Source organism: Chelonia mydas, chromosome 11 (assembly GCF_015237465.2).
Source record: "Chelonia mydas isolate rCheMyd1 chromosome 11, rCheMyd1.pri.v2, whole genome shotgun sequence".
In the NCBI taxonomy this organism is placed as follows: Eukaryota; Metazoa; Chordata; order Testudines; family Cheloniidae; genus Chelonia; species Chelonia mydas.
This window is the reverse complement of record NC_051251.2, coordinates 29,033,584-29,054,838: the sequence shown is the minus strand read 5'-3', so window position 1 is coordinate 29,054,838 and position 21,255 is coordinate 29,033,584. Positions and strand designations below refer to the sequence as shown.

General features: G+C 39.4%; 1 protein-coding gene across 3 annotated transcripts in view; it reads right to left on the bottom strand.

Moving 5' to 3' along the window:
• GALNT13 (polypeptide N-acetylgalactosaminyltransferase 13) overlaps positions 1 to 21,255 on the bottom strand; it is a 331,481-nt gene that overhangs the window by 121,174 nt on the left and 189,052 nt on the right. For all 3 annotated transcript variants that reach the window (XM_037912743.2, XM_043525194.1, XM_037912744.2), the window contains one exon: positions 13,697 to 13,877. In XM_037912743.2, the coding sequence (XP_037768671.1) occupies positions 13,697 to 13,877 (181 nt within the window). The remainder of the gene's footprint in view (positions 1 to 13,696; positions 13,878 to 21,255) is intronic.

Genomic DNA, 21,255 nt, shown 5'->3' with positions numbered 1-21,255 from the left:
TGATTTTCAGACTGAGTGGCATTTTTTTCAATACAATTTTAAGAGAAAGTAATTTAATGATTATAAATGCTTACATAGGAACATAGGTTTGCAATTAAACATTGTGTCTAAATAAGCCTGAAAGCTAGATTTGTATTTTCAATATCCATTTACTTAGCCTAAATCATTTGCTTTGTTTCTGGAGTAATTAATAAATCTAACCTCTACTCTCTGCTTTAGAAAGCTGCAGCTCTTATAAACTTACTATAATTAAAAATTTCATCACAATGTAAAATTCTGCAAAAGCAATCACAATTTAACACTGAATTATACAATGTGTAAAGCTACCCACCCATCCTAATTTTCCTAGCACAGAAGTAGTAATACAAATTGAATCTTTAAGTGATAAAAAGCTTTATAGAACAATATTGTTATCCAAAGTTTATCCAAATCGTTAAACACATAAATAATCATTTGAGAACAATACTGACCTAAGGGTTAATATCCTGGGCCAAATTCCAATTTTGAGACAGGGACATATTTGCACAAAGCAGATGCCATTAAGGAAAATCCACTGAGCTCAAAGTAGATTTTGCTGGTGCCTTTTGCAATGTAAGATGTTGAGAGTCGCAGGCAGACGTTTGTAAGCCAGCTAGCTCATCTGGGGTTGGGACAGTTTGACAGCAAGATCAGGGACCCTTGCCCTTATGGAGAGATGCAAGATAGAGAGGTAGATGGACGAGCTTATCATTTCATCATCTAGAAGGGGACAGATGAGTGATAACCAAGAAGAAGCTGGATCCTCACGCTTTTTCAAGATATGGACAGCTCCTTGTAAGTCTACTGTGTTGGAAAGGTCGCTTGCTTGTAGGGGAACTGAAAAGCTGAGCCCCAGAGCGGTGCACTCCACCCACTGGCCTGTGGAGGTTACCTAGAGCTATATTAATGTTCCCACAGATTCCCCCCTATGGTGCGGACTTTAAGGGAATCCCACGGACCAATAAAACAAGGCGAGTTCCAAGTGGTTGAGCTCCACTGGAGCCAACTGACAGGGACTGTTGGGATTCCCTCCAAGATCTCTTCTACTTGGCTTATCCAGAACACCTTGTCCAGTTCTGGGAGAATACCTCATCGAGATCTCTAGGATCCAAAACACTGGATTTCACCATTCGGGTTCCTTTATTTGGCATACAGCAAAGCGACAAGGAGTTGATCAGACTCAAGAGTAGGGGGTGGCTATGTGCATACCACACATCCAAAGTTAGACAGAAAGCCTCTTCTTTTATGTACATTTACACATTACATTGCATTTGCTATCCATTACACCACACATTTTTGGATTGGTTTCCCTGTACACCTACTGTTCATGTGGAACCTGATCTTTACTCTTGTCCATAGTCCCTAGCGTCAGGCTGTTGCTGCTTATCTTAGCTAGCACACACATCCTGACTCCAGCATACTGTTTCTCAAGATCCCATTTACAACTTAACCTTCCATTCACCTTCCCACTTATGCCCAATAAGAAATGAGGTAAGTTACTTATGTCAAGCAAGGCCTACAGGGACTAGGCCCGGGTTAGGAAACTCTGGGGCTCACGGACCTTGATTCTGGGATTTCCCAGGCCCCATAGTCCATTTTGTGAAGGGGGAAATAGCTCCCCCTCACATCATGAAATGATGTTGGACACCACATAGTTGCCCCTCCTTTTAGCCCCTCCTGAAGAGTTTACTGCAGAAAAGGGCAATCAAGCCCCTGGGCATCAAGCTAAGAGACAGTACACGGAACAGCATTATGCACTGAAGACAAACTCTTATTTATATCTATCTTTGGGCATCAAAGTACAAGTCACTTGGCTTGCAAGGGCATGGGGTTCCTGCAAATCTCAGTTATTTCAATAGAATTAGTGAGTGCTTATCACTTCTGAAAATCTGGTGGTGTATATTTATGTGACTAAGTATGGATTTGGGTGGTGAAAATAACTTCTCACCCTACATGCTATATTCTGCAGGATTGTAAGCGTAGTCACAAAAGGATCCAAACATGACACCAAAAGAATCTCTTTTGTTTTTCTCCTTGTCCAAGATAGAAGTTCCTGTGAGGAAGCTCTAAAACATTCATTCATTTAAGCTCTTAAAGGACAGGTACTCCACTACAAGAGCATCACTCAACGGCTGTGTGTGTCAAAACTTTCAAATAAGCCATTTTCTATTTAGTTAAATAATGGAATTGTTAAACAATTCACAACAATGGAGGCTCATTAATGTTCCCCCATCTTGCCTAAGGTAGGATACCATCTATCTACTCAATATATTGAGAAAAGATCCATACACTAAATATATCACCACAGGACCCAGCATTAAGATATCCTTATGAATAATTCTGTTGCATAATAGGGTAAGGTGTCGAATTCCATATTCCAGTACTTCCTACTGTACTAATCATATCAACATTCAAAATCAAACCTTATATCCCAAGCACCTAACTCCACAGAGGTTTCACAAGACTGGGAAAAAAAATCTATAGAGGTAAATTAGGATATACAGAGCATGAGGAACTTTTCAAACACATGCTGTGAGGGAACGAATTAGGCACTTTTAAAATACATGTTGTGAAAAAACAGTGTAGTTCTTTTGCAGAAAGAGATTCTAAATCTAATTAGCATCCCAACTGTATGCTGCTTCATGCTTTGGGGTCTCCTGAGTATTTGAGACAATTCCCCAGTGAAAAATATGTTTGCCTCTTGCTCACCCCTTGAAATACGTACTTCTGGCAGCAGATCTCAGAAAATCTATTGATTGTATCCCTTGCTTCCTAAAGTGGGGCACTTGGCTATTAAAACTTACCAGAATGAAACACTGAAGCAAATGCAAGGTTACACAGTCATTTGACATTACCACCACCCACGTTTTTAATACATCTACTTTCTAAAGGGCTGCATCCATTTTTTAAAACATTATATTTTGTCTTCTCATACAAAAACATCTAAGGCAAATAATACTCTTGGTTTTTATGTGATACTAAACTATCAAACTACCACCTTCGGGGTATTAGTCCCATTTTCCATTGCATTTGTAGACAAAAGGCTGGATCAATGAGGCACAGACTGAGAAAGCACCACATAGTGTAGACACTTTGGGCCAGCCCTATTAAGACTGGCCAGAAAATATTCATTTTAGTCAGTAAGGTTTAATTGTTCTATTAACTATCTTTGATTCCACATGAACATTATTTTGGGAGTCTGACAATTGGTCACATGATTAACAGAGGTCACAGAGTGGGAAGAGTTTGGAAATAGGGCACATACAGGTTTGGGGAGCAAACAGAGAACAAGCTGAATTTGTGAAAAACAGGCAAAATTTGGATCTACTTTTCCATTCCGCTTTTTTAATTAATTTGTTTATACTAGTGATCTCCTTGGGAGGGAGGCTCAAATTACTACATTCCCCTATCACCCAGTGCAGTTAAATTCAGTGGGAGAATTGTGTAAGAAGGTATACAAAATAAAATCCAGTGTGGGAGTCTACTGTAATCAAGATGCCCTAAGTATTGAAATCCCCACACTAAGCAGAGAGGCAAGGGAAGACAAGTAGAAAACAAAACAGAATGGGGGACAAAGGAAATCATCAAGGCATGAAACAGTATGATGGCATGAAGAGATCCTACACTGCCTCTGGCAGATATGGAATTAAACCCTCTTCCCAAAATATCCAAGCACCGCTGCACTCTGCTAGCCAGGATCAGTGAAGAGCAGGTTGCTTCTAGGAGTAAAATAAAAATGGCACAGGTCGGCTAGTCTTCATAACTGAAATGCTGACAGACTTGTCTTTAGTACTAGGAACGACTATCACCATTGCTAGGCTGCAATTTCATTCCAGGCCCTTTTTGAAAAATAGAATAATTTAACTATTCCATTGTCTATATCACTATCCCAAACACTTACATAATGATGCTTTTTACCAATAATGTATCCACTTCAGAATGTACTTTCTAAAGTATTTTAGAATAAAATGAAGGTTAATGTGATTTTCTAATGCATTTTGAGTGCATTATTTCACCGAAATGCATTAAACAACTAACCCCAGTCAGCCTGGAGCACCTGCTGGTAAGGTGTAATGCAAAAGCAGCTAGAATGGCAGACACCTAGGATCAAGGTATTATTATTTCCTTGTTTCATACCCCTATAAACCAAACTGTATTCTTAATTGATATTATTAAAACCATTTATTGTAACAAGCTGAGGTGGCCCTTGCAATGGGATCTTTGTATTATCAAACTGTATGTGAAAAGAGAACTTGGAATTATCCATTCTTTTAGAAAATATACCACGATACAATAGGTGATTTTTTAAAAAAACTACCTTAATTTGGTCAAATGCACTGGTAAATCATATCAAAGAGTCCTTTCCCTAGCACAGCATCTTTATTGTTCTCAATCCATTACATCCTCTTCATTTTTGATCAGAAAAACAAACATAAAATAACAAATACAGAAAAACCATAGCTAGTCTGTTGCAAATATGTTGATGTTGATTGGTGGGGAATTTTGTTGCTTTTTAAAAAATATTTTGGATGATATTTTTACTGGGTGGCAGGGTGAATAAGTATCTTTTAGGATGTTTAAAATGAAATTTAAAAAAATTAAGGAGTTGAGACTATTCTCTCTCACTCAGCATACCCCTTTTTTGCATATGCATGCCACGGCAGTCATAGGATACTCATGTTAACTCAACCACAAATCAAGTGTCTTCAGATATCATGAGAGCCACCTGGGGCATGCTCAGAGTTCCTGGAGGCCAAATTTAGGCTGCTAGGTAAGAGATTAACGTCCAAGACCTCCATAGTAGCATTCTCTGAAATGCTTCCAGTTCCACACACAGGGCCAGTTAGACAGGCAGAACCGCAGGGTTTCAGTGCATGGATGAGATGCTAGTGTAGGAAGGACGACTTTAGGTTTATTATGAACTGGGGAACCTTTTGGAAAAAGGAGGAGCCTATATAGGATGGATGGGCTCCCCTAAACCAAAACAGAACCAGATTACGACCTTTTTAATTTTACATGCCAGCAAACTAGAGGCTGGGGGAAAGCCAACAGGTGTGGAGGAGCACATGGTTTGGACAGAGACATCCCATGGGAAGGATCCATTAACCAGGATTCTCTGTATCTTAGTAAAGAGGATAGAAGTTGATAAAATACAGGTAGGAACTGAAGAGAAACAGTCAAATGAAAAAGAGTCCCCATTCAATTACATCACATGATGGCAGACAACTAAAAAGTGACAAATTTTAGAAGTGCTTGTATACAAAGGCTAGAAGTCTAAATACTAAGATGGCTGAATTTGAGTACCTGGTATTAAATGAGGATATTGATATAATAGGCATCACAGAAACTTGGTAGAATGACCATCAATGGGACATGGTAATACTAGGATACAAAATATATAGGAAGGTTAGAATAGGTTGTGCTGGTGGGAGGGTAGCACTATATGTGAAAAGCATGGAGTCAAATACAGTAAAAATCTTAAATGAATCAAATTGTACCATGGAATTTCTATTCATAGAGATGCTATGTTATATGAGTACAGTAGTAGGAATATTATACCTGCCACCTAACCAGGATGGTGAAACATTCAGGGAGATTAGAGGGTCTATAAAAATAGAAAACTCAGTAATAATGGGGGATTTCAACTATCCCCATATTGACTGGGTATATGTGACCTCAGGACAGGATTCAGAAATAAAGTTTCTAGACACCATTAATGACTGCTTCTTGTAGCAGCTAGTCTTGGAACCCACAAGTGGTAATTCTTGATTTAGTCCTAAGTGGAGAACAGGATCTGGTCCAAGAGGTAAATATAGCTGAACCACTCAGTAATAGCAACCATAATATAATTAAATTTAACATCCTTGTTGGAGGGGCAATACCAAAGAAGTCTACCACAGTAGCATTTAATTTCAGAAAGAGGAACTACAGAAAAATGAGGAACTACCGTATTCACTCGTTCATAAGCTGAATTGTTTTAGTAAGAAAGGGAAGCATCAGAGAAGGCGGCCGGCTTATGAACAGGTATAGAGAGGGAGAGGTGGGACACAGCCCCTCCCCCCAACAGGGGTGGGGGGGTAAGGAGAGGCAGCAAAGCTAGAAGGGAAGAGGCCGGGCCAGAGTCTCTCCGCTTCTGGCCATGCTGCTCTTCCCCAGCCTCCGAAGCAGCTGCAGCTCCGGGGCTAGCAGCCTGCGGCCGCGCCGCCCAACCTGCCAGAAATAAATGCATATTGGAAAACATAATTCCAACTTTACATACAAAATGATGGGGTCTAAATTAGCTATTTCCTCTCAAGAAAGAGATCTTGGAATCATTGTGACCAGTTCTCTGAAAACATCTGCTACATGTGCAGCAGCAGTCAAAAAAGCTATCAGAATATTAGAAACCATGAGGAAAGAGAGAGATGATAAGACAGTAAATATCATAATACCACTATATAAATCTATGGTATGCCCACACCTTGAATATTTCACAGTTCTGGTCAGCCCATCTCAAAAAGAGATAGATTAGATATGGAAAAGGTACAGAGTAGGAGAAATTAAAAAGACTGGAAATATTCAGCTTGGAAAAGAGATGACAAAGGGGGAGAGACGATAGTGGTACTCTCTGATGGACCGCAACCTTGTTGCAGTGGAGAGGCTTGCGTGGGCTAAAGATCCTCGTCTGGAGTCTTTATACTCCTGATAGGGTCCCCCTTGGTGAGCAGGTCTGAGGCGAGGCTCCTGACTAACCGTGGTCCAAACTTCAAAAGACCCCAACAGCGGAACAGGCACATATAGAGGACCTAATAGTACCCTGCAGCTGTGAAGGCTGCAGCAGGAAGGAGGCCCTTGGTTGTCTTGGATCTCCTTGCCACTGGATCAGTGTTTTCCTCCTGTCAAGTTTTCTGTGGTCACTGCCTGCGCACCGGTTTCCCCACGTTAAAAGATTTCATGCGCAGGCCTCTGCCAAAGGGTTCACACCCACACAAAGTCCTATGGTGACAGACAAGTCATGGTCATTTTGTGCTTGGTTGAGACAGAAGTGCATTTCGACAGCAGTGGCTGTGACTGAGCAGGCCTTTTCAGGGGGAGGGGGCTAGAAAAGGTGCTCCAAACACAGGCTGTCTCTCACTCCTCTGACTGGATGGCCCTATCCAGTGGGATCACTCAACTCTGCAGCTGAAACAAAAAGATACAAGACAATGAATTTTGCCACCTGGACTGTCCACACTCTTATGGACTCTTAGCACAGTGAATGTCCAGAAAGAAGAACTGACATAATTGCCAGAGAACTGACAAGACTCAACATTGGCATTACAGCTCTTAGTGAGACCTGCCGGGCCGATGAGAGCCAATTAAAAGAGGATGGAGGTGGCTACACCTTCTTTGGTAAAGGACAGCCACCCGAAGAGAGATACATTCACGGGATTGGATTTGCCATCAAAAATAAGATTGCCAGTCAGCTTTTGGAGCTTCCCGGGAGGATCAACTAGCATCTCATGACTCTTTGGCTCAAGTTTAGCAACAACCAATATGCCACAGGCATCAGCGCATATGCCCCAACACTCGATGATGAGGAAGACAATAAGGAGAAGTTTTGTAGAACTCTTGATGCAGTCCTCACAACCACACCTAAGGCAGACAAATTCATCCTCCTGGGAGATTTCAGTGCCAGAGTCGGACGGGATTCCCAACTCTGGAGTGGCACAATAGGCAAATAAGGGGTGAGAAAGGTAAACCCCAATGGTATTTTCTTCCTCAGCAAATGTGTGGAGCATGACCTGCTCATCACAAATACCATCTTTAGGCAGAGTAATACATTTAAGAACACCTGGAAACATCCTCTGTCCAAACACTGGCACCTCCCTGACTATGTTATCGTCAGAGCGAGAGACTATACTGACATCATATAACACAAGGTCTGAGAGGTACCGATCGCTGTTGGCCAGACCATCAATTAGTAAGATCAGTCATAGAATATCAGGGTTGGAAGGGACCTGAGGAGGTCATCTAGTCCAACCCCCTGCTCAAAGCAGGACCAATCCCCAACTAAATCATCCCAGCCAGGGCTTTGTCAAGCCTGACCTTAAAAACTTCTAAGGAAGGAGATTCCACCACCACCTCCCTAGGTAACGCATTCCAGTGTTTCACCACTCTCCTAGTGAAAAAGTTTTTCCTAATATCCAACCTAAACCTCCCCCACTGCAGCTTGAGACCATTACTCCTTGTTCTGTCATCTGCTACCACTGAGAACAGTCTAGATCCATCCTCTTTGGAACCCCCTTTTAGGAAGTTCAAAGCAGTTATCAAATCCCCCCTCATTCTTCTCTTCTGTAGACTAAACAATCCCATTTCCCTCAGCCTCTCCTCATAAGTCACGTGTTCCAGTCCCCTAATCATTTTTGTCAGGTACCTGCAGCTTGCTCCACCACACCGCAAACACCCAAAGACTAAGCAAAAGCGATATAATGTCAAAGCACTTCAAGACCAAGCCAGCTGCAAGACATTCCAGCAACATCTGACAGAAACTCTCTAACCTGCCTGACAACATCATTGACATTCAATAGCACTGGGATCAACTTAAACACCATTCACAATGCATGTGCTAAAATCAGAGGATATTCCACTCATCAGCACCAAGACTGGTTTGAGGAAAACCTAGCATTAATTCAACAGAAAAGAAATACATTTTGTAACTGGCAAATTGATTCCTCTAACAAATGAAAACATGAGGCCTATCACCTGCTTAAAGCCAAAGTCCAAAGGAAGCTACATGACATCAAAAACAAGTGGTGGCAAGAGAAGGCCTCTGAGTTCCAGGGTTTAGTAGACTAGGATGACATGAGAAGCTTCTTTCAAGCAACCAAAGCTATGTATGGGCCAAGCTCCAAAGGCCCAATCCCCTTACATTCTCAGGATGCCTCCACCCTCCTCAGGTACAATGCATCCATTAAACAACTCTGGAAGGAGCACTTTGAGAGTCTACTAAACCATAAATCCATGGTCTCTGAAGACACCATTGAGTTTATTCCACAACTCTCAGCAATGGAACACCTTGCTGATGCCCCATCTTTTGAGGAAGTCCAGCATGCCATCACTCAAACAAAAAAAAAAAATCACAAGACACCAGACCCAGACAGCATCCCAGCTGAGGTTTTTAAAGCTGGTGGAACAATGCTCCAGCACAAACTTTGCCAACTCCTAGCCAAAATCTGGAACTGCGAAGAAATTCTACCTGACTTTAAGAACCCCAACATTGTTACATTAAAGAAAGGGGATATATCTTTGTGTGGGACCAACAGAGGTATTACTCTCCTCTCCATCACTGGAAAGATTCTTGCCCGTATCCTACTAAACCGCCTCCTCCCCCTTTCTAAGAGACTCCTCCCCAAACCACAGTGTGGCTTCAGGCCATCCCAAGGCACAACCGACTTGATCCTCGTGGCACAACAGATTCAGGAGAAGTGCAGAAAGCAACAATAGGAACTGTTCATAACATTCATCGACCTAACCAAGGCCTTTGACTACCAATCGTGATGCCCTCTGGAAGTGCTATGTAGGTTTGGCTGTCCACAGAAATTCATTTCCATCATCGGACTACTCCGTGATGGGATGACTGCCGGCATTCTGTGCAATGGCTCAGAGACCGAACCATTCATCATTCGCATTGGTGTCAAGCAGGGCCGTGTTATTGCTCCAACACACTTCTCCATTTACCTTGCCGTGATCCTGATTCTCATTCGCGACCGCCTTCCTGATGGAATCGGGATTGAGTATCATATGGATGGCCAACTCCTCAATCTTTGATGTCTCCAAACAAAATCTAAGATCACAAGAATTAGCATCACTGACCTTCAGTATAGAGATGAGTATGTCATTCTTGCACACACAAAGGCTGGCCTGCAAAGCACCCTAAATCTTCTTACAGATGCCTATCACAGCCTAGGTCTCTCTCTCAACATTGGGAAAACCAAGGTACTCTACCAGCCCTCACCTGCACAAACTACCTGTGGACCATTTTGCATACCTTGGCAGCCACCTCTCAAAAACAGGCAACATTGACACAGAAATTGAATACAGGATCCACTGTGCCAGCACATCCTTTGGAAGACTACTCAAACAAGGATCATATTGATCTATAAAATCATGAATGGTGTGGAGAAAGTGCATAAAGAAGTGTTATTTACATCTTCAGAGAACACAAGAACCATGGGTCATCCATTAATAGGCAGCTGGTTTAAAACAAACATAAGGAAATATTTCTTCACAGAATGCACAGTCAACCCGTGGAACTCATTGCCAGGGAATGTTGTGAAGGCCAACACTATAACTGGATTAAAAAAAGATTTAGATAAGTTCATAGAGGATAGGTCAATCAGTGGCTATCAGCCAAGATGATCAGGGATGCAACCCCAGGCTCCAGGTGTCCCTTAGTCTCTGACTGACAGATACTAAGACTGGACAATGGGGGGCTGGATTACTTGATTGCCCTATTGTGATCATTTCCTTTGAACCACCTGGCATTGGCCATTGTCGGAAGACAAGATACTGGGCTAGATGGACCACTAGTCTGACCTAGTATGGCCATTCTTATGTTCTTTTTGACTGAACTCCTGAAGTCCTGGAATATTCAGGCAGTGAAAGCGTGTGTGGCACCAATTAGGCTTTTAAAATGAATGGATTTGGTTAACATTCTAATACATGGTGCAGAGGATTAGACACAAAACTCCCACTGATAATAGGATTTTGGAATCAAATTCTTCATGAACTATTGTGTAAATTTTATCCCGGGGATTCTGCTGCTGTAGACTCAAGGTACATTATCAACACGAGAGTGGGAAGACTACTGAGAGATTCATGATAAAACACAGCAACAGCACCTTCAGTTTATGACTAGCCAATTCTTTCAACATTTTAAACAATGATTTTTAAAGCTGCAAAATATAATGGGCTTCCAGATGTGAGGTTCTGGCTTTAAACGGACATGATTTGGAATCTGTGATTTTAAGGTATTAATAAAACCATAAAACCAAGCTTGTCTAAAATGTAAACCACCTTACACTGGCATTAGATTTTATACAAAAAAAATCTTTAAAATGTATTATAAAATAGATTTTAACTACCCTTATTTTTAGGGGGGGGTTTCAGCCAAAAAATGAAAACACAGGTTTAAGCTCACAAATACAAAAGCTTTAACTCATAAAGCCTGTGGCAGCTTTCAGGAGACTGGCTACTACCAGTCAAGAAACTATTTGAAATAGAAGAGGGGAAAAAACCTCTTTATCTGAAACGTTGACTTGCTGGTAAACACTTATTTTTTCTGATCACAGCCACAATTTAAAGTTTTCAATTATTGTCTTTGATGAGGGGGGAGGGAGGGAAGAGTTTTCCATCTGAAATGTTGGCAGTTCTGTAAAGACTAGTTCCTTTTTGAACCACTAGGTTTAAGCTGAGACAGCCAATATGCCGAAAACTGCCACAAGCTTTAAGAGGCTACAGGGTTGTTATATGTTTTATAAAAAGCTATGGTAATTTAATATTTTCATAAAAGAAACTGAAGATGGAATAAAAGGGAAAACAAAAATATGAAATACATTTTAAAATCACAGGGGAAAGAAAAAAAAACTTATGGGACTTCACAGGTACATCTTTTATGCACACCAAAGCAAGGGTTCTAATCTGCCTAGATACAACTCATCTCAAAGGACACATTATATTGACCAATCATACATTTAGTATGTCTGATATTCCATAACAACGGGGCTGCATGATAGGAAGAAGAAATTTCCTAGGGTAACTTCATTATGAAACTCAGTAGGGGAGCAGAGAAGGGGGTCTATCAGGCCAAAGTTTCCTCTTTTAAAAATATAAATAAATCAAAAAGCACTATGATGCAAGAGGGCATGATTGCTCATGCACTTGCACAGACAGAGTACAGAAAAGCCCTGTCATAAGGGTGGCTGAGGATGGGGGCCTCCAGCGCCATTACTGGTACCAAGGTCAGGAGCACCTGAAATGGTCTTGAATTACTATTTTTTGGTCAAAAAACTGCTGATTCATCAAAACCTAAGCTTTTCACTGGAACATACCAGTTTTGACAAAACTTTTGTCAGGAAAGGTTTCTCAGGTCCAGGACGAAATTTCTGGTCATACTGAAAAAGAGACAGAGACCCATCCCAGAAGAGCCAACAGTCTAGAGGTCAGCGCACTCACCTGGGATGTAGGAGAACAGCATCCCAGGTGAGTGTCCTGATGACCTGGCTACTGTGGATTGGGTCTCTCTCTTTCTCTCTCTTGTTTTTCACAAAACACTTTGAAAAGTGCTGTTTCAGCCTGATGTGGAATGGAAACATTTCTGAAATCTTGAAAAGTGATGTGGGATAGGAAAGCCTTATCCTGATCTACTCTAAAAGCACTTCCCCTCCAACCCAAAACTTCTTGGGCTGAGAAGGGGAAGGACAGGGCAGAGGCTCTACATTCATTCCCCCATCACATACTGTGCACCTGGCAGCTTTGCTACACCAGTGTGTCAGGGAGAATATGCTGTGTTGGACATAGACTTGTCACAATGCACTCCTTCCCCATGGCAGTGGTGAGACCAGGAAGGAGACTGTGTAGCAATCTCCCTCTGGGCTGCACTCCTTGCTTGAGGCTTGATTTTAACATCACAGTCTAGCCCTTAATAAATGCAGTAACACTGAAGATACTATACCTTCCAGGTGCTATAAACACCAACTCTTCAGCTGATGTCTCAAATGACATTTTTGACACGCTTTAGTACTTATGTCCTTACATTCTTATTTTTGCTATTTTATATATTTTTGAACCAATAATTAAGTGACTCTTATTGAAAAATGTTGCATGTTTTGTTCATAAGGGAAAAAATACTGCATATTTACTATCTGTATACTCTGTGATCCCTGTCAGTTGATTGTAAATGTACTTACAAACATTTGTGCAATTATTTTTACATGTCACTGAAATATAAAAATCATAAATACAAGAATATGTTTAAAATACAATATTTTACATACATTACTCATATCTGTTGTATAGGCATTTCAATTTCTGTATGATAATATATAGCAAGATATGCATTATCTTAGAATCATTCCTTCATTTCATGATTTTCTTGAAGTTCTTACTCTGGACTAAGTGAAAAAATGAGTCTTTTCCTTGACATGCATAGAAGAGAGAAATATTAATGGGAGCTATGCATGTACATCAAATGGAGGAATTAGACTCACGTTTTCACTTTTTAATATTTTGGCTCCCTGATTGCCAGGCCACTGAGTACTGCTATAGTCCAGTGAGCAATGCAGAACAGTTCTAGAGCTGCTCTAACTTGCACCAGTTGCAACTACTTCCAAGGGATCACCAGAATGCAAGACTGATCTGACTACATCCTCTTTTTCTTAGAGTTAATAGAGCCAAAGAATTTTCCCACTGGTTTGAAAATAACATGCTAGAAATTATCTCAAACAAGACTTCTTAAGACCTTCGATTTTTTCTAGACTTAAATAGACAATATTTTTTCTTTAAAAAAAGAATATAGAAGGATTTGACACTTGAGAAGGAGATGCAGAAAGAACTCTAACTATACTCTCCCATGCCTCTCACTCACATACATATATACGCATATTCATTTTTCAGATAGATCCACATTTCATAAAATGATCACAAAATGATTTCTTACCTGGGGATATTATATAGAAGAAGTCTTTAAACTCATCCATCCAGACCTCTGCTAGTCTCCTGTTGTTCTTGTTGATTACATGTCCGGTGCCACCAGGAAAAGTGTAAGGGGTTGCCTTACGGAACACGTGTCCAACATGAGAGCATGTTACAATCTCCAGGGAGCCTCCACACTGCCAAATCTGAAATTAGGCAAAATATTTTAAAACTGTGTATGAAAAGTATCCTGCAAAAATTCTGTTGCAAGAAGCAGCCAGCTCTAAGAAAACATTTGACAGATGACTCCTTACTTTGTTTTTTCATCCCAGAAGCGTATAGAGATTTACACAACAATTTTTAACGTAATTATACAGGTCAAATTTCACTAATGATAAAGTGCGTGCAAGACTTCTGTCATCTTGTGCAAGCTTACCTGCAGACTCAGTCTATCACTTTAGACCCACACACACACACTTTTTCGAGCACCCTACACTATAAATGGTGTAATTATGCTATGCACTAATATTCAATTCAGGACGTCAGTTGTTCTTTTCTTTGTAATGATTTTGAGTTTCCAAGAATTTCATTCTGCAATTCATAGCGTTTTATAACAATAGAAAAGAGCATTGGTAATTTTTACTGGCATCGTGTTTTTTGGCTATTTAGAAGATGGTACAATGGTCCTTGATTGTAATATTATAGGTATAGATATGCATATACACAGTCACCATGGCCATCATCCTGCTACATACATGAAGCACTAGGCCCAAATGTATGCTCTTTGGCTCCAAAACCAGTCCCTATCTGTGGTGAGATAGGCAGCTCTGCTACCATAGACTAGCAAGAAGAAATCTATACACACAAAAGAAAATCTGATAATCTCCATGCAATGGAAATTACTGGTTTACTTAAGTCCTGGAGCCAAATTCTACATTCAGTTATATCAGTGTAATTCCACTTATTTCAGTGGGATTGCACGGGTATAACTGAGGGCAAATTTTGGCCTTAGGCTTTTAATAGTCCATCAGACCTGCATACGTAATTACATTGAACAGCAGCAAGTTCTCACAAAACAAGATCCACCTGCAGGACCAATGTAATTTTAAAGTTCCAGGACTATACATAGGTTAGCGTATTATATGCTCTTGCCTGTAATCTTGCTGTTCCTCCCCAGTCTCCATGCAGGCGACTTGGGGAGATAATAAATTCTTCCTGTCTGTTTCCTTCTGCTTCCCAGCAATGTCTCTGGAGCTGCCAATGAGCCAAAATTAGGGCATCAGCTCTCAATGACTCATGTATGTTCCTATTTAAAATGTTAACTTTTTAATATTAGAATCTAATAACCTAATCTTTGATTCTGTGCAATAGACCTCAATGAGAACAGTCCAACAAATCAGATTTTCCCCTTTCTACTTCTTGTCTTTTTTGGCTACCGAATAGTAAAAAAGCACTGGAAAAATTCAGAAGTCTTTAACATCTCTTTCTGGGGACTCATAATTCACTCCTACGTTTCAGCATCCAGTAGCCCTGTAATTTGGTAAAAAAATATTCCACTCAGGTCACAGACCTTGCCGACCAATTTTGAAACTGTTATTCCTGTGTGGATTTCACAGAAGCATGGAGTAGGGGGAAATGAAGGGCAAGGATGTATCACATTTACAACAGAAACTTATTTGCAACCTTAAGTATGTAGTGCTAGTGCCGCTGAATAATCTAGATTGACATGATTCCAGAAATTACGCGAGTTTAGTGGTGTCACCATTCCAATATAGAAGTTTCACTCTATCTACTAATTACCTCTCCATAAATCTGTAATGTGGTTACTACACTTATATTATTCAGTTTTTCACCTCACAATGCAATTAATCATATCCCTCAGAACTACTCCCTTCTCTATGTTACCTATATTATGTAGTTTCTTTGGGGCTCATACTTAATTGACATTCATCCCCTTTTTTGCTGTAAGCAAAGAGAGCAGCCACCATCGAACCCATCCACCTCCTATGTCCCCTGACAGCATAGTTTATGAAGTCAATTTACAGCACTTCCTCATCACTAAAAAAAATAAAAAAAATACAAAAACTTTCTGGCATCTTTGACAAGAAAACTGTTACATTTTTGTATTTAGTACTCCTTGAAACAGACATAACATTTAAAAATGAACTGTACGAATAGAGATGTTGTTGCCATAGTAACAATATAGCTCTTATTTAATTAAAGCTAAACTCTTTTCTATAATTTCATTAGTATGCTAATGAATGTATTCTGGTGGGATTAACAATGACAACAACAAAACATTCTTGCGTTTAACATCTTGTGTTTTATATTCAGTGACAATTAGTCAGTATAGATGAAACTTCAAGCTGACATACTACAGAACAGTTGCTAACTTTTTTAAAAAAGGGAATTAAATTTACATTACTGTATATATTTACAAACCACCACCAAAACAATATATTTCATGTATTTCAACATTATGCCTCTCATTAAGCAACAACACTAAGATACTTCTCTAGTATCAGATTTTCCATTCCTCCCCCTGCTGATTATACTGTCCACCAGGAAATTCCCAAAATATTTGTTTTAAATTTATACTCCTAACTTTTCATTGCTCCTGATACAACCTCCTCTCCAGTAAACTTGTCACAGGACTACAGAGGTGTCTAAATTCCATTGTGAAGAACAGCATTTTAACCTTTCAGTCTTTTTTTTTTTTTTTGTAAACTGCTTTTAAGCATGCATAGGGAAATTGACTACTATTAAAAATGTAGTATTTAAACTATATGGAATCTGTGTAGACATGACCAGAACTGGGGTGACAAGCAACCTGTTAATATTTTGTTTTGATCACTGGTTAGTCATATAACTGCACATGAACACACCTTTGAGTTGGAAACAAGTATGGTATTCATGTGCAATCCATATGACTAGCAATTGAACTCTGCTTCACAATACAGCAGTTATATTTTGCTGACTGGCTACAATTCCTTTTAACTTACTGTATAGCAGGCTTTTAATTCAATTTTTTTCTGGGAGTGCTGGAATTTGTATTCTACAGCTTCCTTCAAGTGAGGGCATGTAAAAATGTAATGGGAGAGAGTCTATTCTGGAGTTTTTTGTTGTTATCAATCCTATTAATGCCTTGCCTCCATTACTGTAGTATCTAAGTTCCACACAATCTTTTAAAGTATATTTATCCCCCCACATCGTTGTGAGGTAGGGAAGTACTATTATCCCAGAACCTTTTATACGAGAACTGACTATTGTATTAACAGTGAGAATTGACTGGATCAATAAGTTAACCCATTTATTCATGTTTGAATATTGGTGACATCATAGCAGAATTTTCAGAAGCCTTCATGAGCCATCACTAATTTTGAACACTTAGCAGCGACCTTTCACTGATCTGCCGCACACCATCCATCCATCCACTTGCTACTCATCCCCTACTATGAAGGCCCTTCACCATTCTTTCCATAACAACTTTCTCAAGGTTATTTCCATCTCTGTGCCTAATGTGACCAAAGTTTTTATGTTTGTATCTGTTGATTTCCGACATCAGGGTTTGCTTCTCTCCAACAACGTTTCTAATATACGCATTCATTCTTTTTTTCCCATCCAAGAGATATACAAGAGTCTTCACCAAAACGTTTCAAAAGCTTCAGTTTTCTTCTTATCAACAGCATTAACTTCCCATTATGCACATCCACAAATTGCTATGGAAAAAGTTAGCCTTTTCACCAGTCACACCTTTGTACATTTTGAGATGTCATGGTTTTTCCACACTTTCTTAAGGGAGGTCAGCCCAGGTGGTCTTCTGATTTGTTTGGAACTGCTGCCTCGGTTGTATAAATATGATCCCAGATAATTAAATTCACACCTCTATAGCTCGTCCATTAATTGTAATGTCTGCTTGCATCCTGTTTTTGTTAGTCATGTTTTGTAATGGCAAGATGCTATAAACAGTACAGTTTAAGGCTAGGAGGGGAGTAAAGTCCAAAATCAAGAGTCCTCAACTGAGACATCCCTGCTGCTGGTGTCAAAGAACATCTAAGCCAAACTCACCTGCGTGCTAGTGTAAGAAGTGACCTTTCAGATGTTTAAAGATAATCACAAACACCATGAACTGTACTGGGAAGCAAATAAGAATCCAATGCAAAAAACTTTGTCTATTGTTGTAAGCTCTTCGCTGCCTCACCTCCTCTTGAGAGGCAGACAGCTAGATTCCACACTGCCTGAAGCCTCCTTTGGTCTATAATAAGCACTATAATGTTTCATCCTGAAGGTGACAAACATGTGAACGACAGTGGCAATGCCCATATTAGGAATGACTGCAGTTGCATAGATGATAAAAGACATTTTGGGCCAAAGCTGCTAAATGAGAACAGCACGGGACCAAAGCATCCCAGAATGCAAACCAATTTGGTAAAAGATGTGCACATCTTGCTGATAAATGATGGAGATCCTGACTCATCCCACCACTTCGTGTTTTCTCCTTCCACAAAGCATCATTTCTGTCTTGTCAATACCAAGTCAAAGCAAGATCACTTACATTCAGGTCCCTGTGTTCGCAATATACACACCAGCAACCAATCTATGGATGCCCAGAAGTGAAATATCTCCTACAGCCATTTGTCCTTTATAGCATAAATTACTCTGATCTATTTAAAACATGTCACGTGATTTGATTCCATTTTTTAAACCACCCTTATAGTTGCTGAAAACAACAGTGATACTATTGGTCTTTGTATTGACTATTGCACTGCAGGTAGAATATCCAGGTCTGACAGTATAATCATAGTTTAGGCTGCTATAGAATTCTCCAACAGTTACCATGGATACTTAAACTTGACAATTTAATAAAAATTCAGTAGATATTTGATGTCTGGCAGATCACACTGGGGCAAGCAAGGCACAGTCAGCTTCTTACTGCCAAATACTCATCTGTTGATACAGCTGCTTTACGAATTGTCCATTCTAATTTCCAACCTTTTAAAACAGAATCATATGACTGCAAACAACGGAGGTTATTAGAAATAACACTTCTGAATTGTTGGTGAGAGCCTCATTCTTGAAGTCACAACTTTTCCGCATGCTTAATTTCTCTTTTCATGGTGAAAAATGCATTTTAGGTTAAGATTTCAAGAGATCCGGATAATGAAAACATTTTACATGCATCAGTAATCTGTTTCACAGGATTTTAGAAAGGGAAATTAATACTTTTTTTTTTTACTTGAACATGTTTATCAGAGCGTGTATTGATGGTTCAATTCGATCATTCATCAATCACAGTTTACACACAGGCATTGAAATCACAGTACAAAAAGACATGTTTTCCATCACATGAAAATGACTATAATCCACACAAGAAACAGCTGCTTTGACAAGGAAATATGTAGAAAATTTATTTGAAAATAGCCATTAATAATAATAATTAAAATATGCTGTAATAATGAAATTAGCTATTTCAATGTCCTTTTGATACTTCCAGCTAACTTTTCACAAAAATGAATCTGAGGATGCAGTATAGACAGCGGTGCACAAATTTACTTTTAGAATAAATAGAGCTTAGGTGCACAAACCTTATTGCATGCCCAAAGGAAAGAGCAAAAATAAGTGGTAGTCCTGAGTTCAGGGATGTATATTAAAGCATGTAAGCACATGTTCAGTGCATTCTGGGTACAAACTGTGCTCCTAAAATTAGTCAGCAGAGTTGAACACTTATGGAATATTGAAAAACCCTTTGGCTAATTTTTTAGAATGACTGTTTGGCACGTAATTAGAGAATCAAAATTACACAAACACTTAAAATAATTTTCAGTGTCACCATCTACTTTAGTTTTACTTCTGAAAAGTAAGCATGCATGCAACTTTTCCAGCCTCACCACGAGTTACACTGGCTCACATTATTTTGTCCATAATTATATAGTGCGGCTTAGGTCTTTTCGACAGCTAAATCAGTGACTGTGCCTAAAATAGTGTACTTAAACATTTAAATCACCTGTGTAATCACTGCAATTTTTCAGGTGCAAAAATAAAGACTCAGATAAAGTCAGGTTAAGGATCTGGAATTAATAATCCTCTCTGCACATTGGGATAAGCATTACCCACATTAGTCAATGGTTGTATCAGGAAAGCAAAATCCAGTAAAGTGGTGCAAGCTAAGAAGCAACATATAAAAGAGCCTGAACACGGTGCAGCTGTCAGACATGTCCTTGGGCATCTGAACAGTGGCCATGTGTTTTTCAGTGATTGCCATAGTTAGCCATATAGTAAATGGGGTGGGTTTTGGTTACGCAGACCCCCTCACTGTTTTTCTGGAAAAGGCTCTATTCTGCAGTGCTGTGTGGCTGTTGCATAGTGATTTTGATTACTGCTATAATGTGAGTGTTTCTTAAGGCAGAGAGGTACCACCCAAGTAACACAGCTGAATTAAACATGCTTTCCCCTCATTGATTTATTTGGATTTCTACAATAAAAAAGGTGTCTGTACAAATCTCTAGGCACACACAATACTAGGCACAAAAGCAAGATTAAACAATATCTTATTCTCAACACAGTATTAGTTTAATTTTCTTTAGCCTTGACACACTCCATTTTTCTAAAGGACAACCCGTTTTCTGGCTTAAACTCCCTATTTAATGCTCCACTCACCTCAGAAAAGCCCACCTCCTGCTATTTAAGGCTCCTTTTCCACTATGAGGGGGCTCTGGGCATTCCCTTATGAAAAAAAAAAACCCTACAGAACTGAATAAAAAATGAAAAATATTTGAAACATCCTGTAGAATTTAAGGGAAATAAATCCTTGCTATAGAAATTCCCTAGAATGGATTTTAAAAAAACCTAAAGAAAGAATGTAATACAGAATAAGATCCTAACAGGCTTTAGAGTAATTCCTATAAAACTCTATTAAGTGTCTTCAAAACACAGGTGGTTTCATCCTTACTAAATTGCTTAGAACTTTTTAAGAAAGGTCTCAATTATGCACTTCGGCCAGTTACACTATTTAGGTGCTTAATTACACTCACCTAACTGGTTAAAACACCTTTTACACCACTGGACTATTTACTCCTGAATGGCTAAATGTTCCACTTTATTTTTATATGGTGCAGTGAGCAAAGTGAAAAATTAGCAACTCCCAAGCCTTCACTGTATGCAATCCTCTTGTAACTATAGCATGTTGTTTTACAGCCCAAGGCATTTAGTGAAAGATGAATGTGACAACTCGTGATGTGTATACTGCTTTGTTAAATCAGTATCAGAAAGCTATACAGGAGACAGGTGGGTAAAGCTGTAGGCATAAACTGTACACTACAGCAGAGAGACAGAGGGATAGATTTAGGGATATTTTCTTTTGTTAGACTAAAGTTCTTTATTAAAGGAGATATTGCATCATATTTTGCCAAATTGCCATTGTTCTATGACTTGCTACAAATAAAATTATTAAAGAGAAAGTACCAAAGATCAGTAGCACAGCTAAAAGATTATATTGATTTATTTGAAAATACAAAAATCATATTTAGTAACTTGCATTACCATTATCTTGTGGAATATTTTATGTGGAGTTGTGTGACTGTTTTC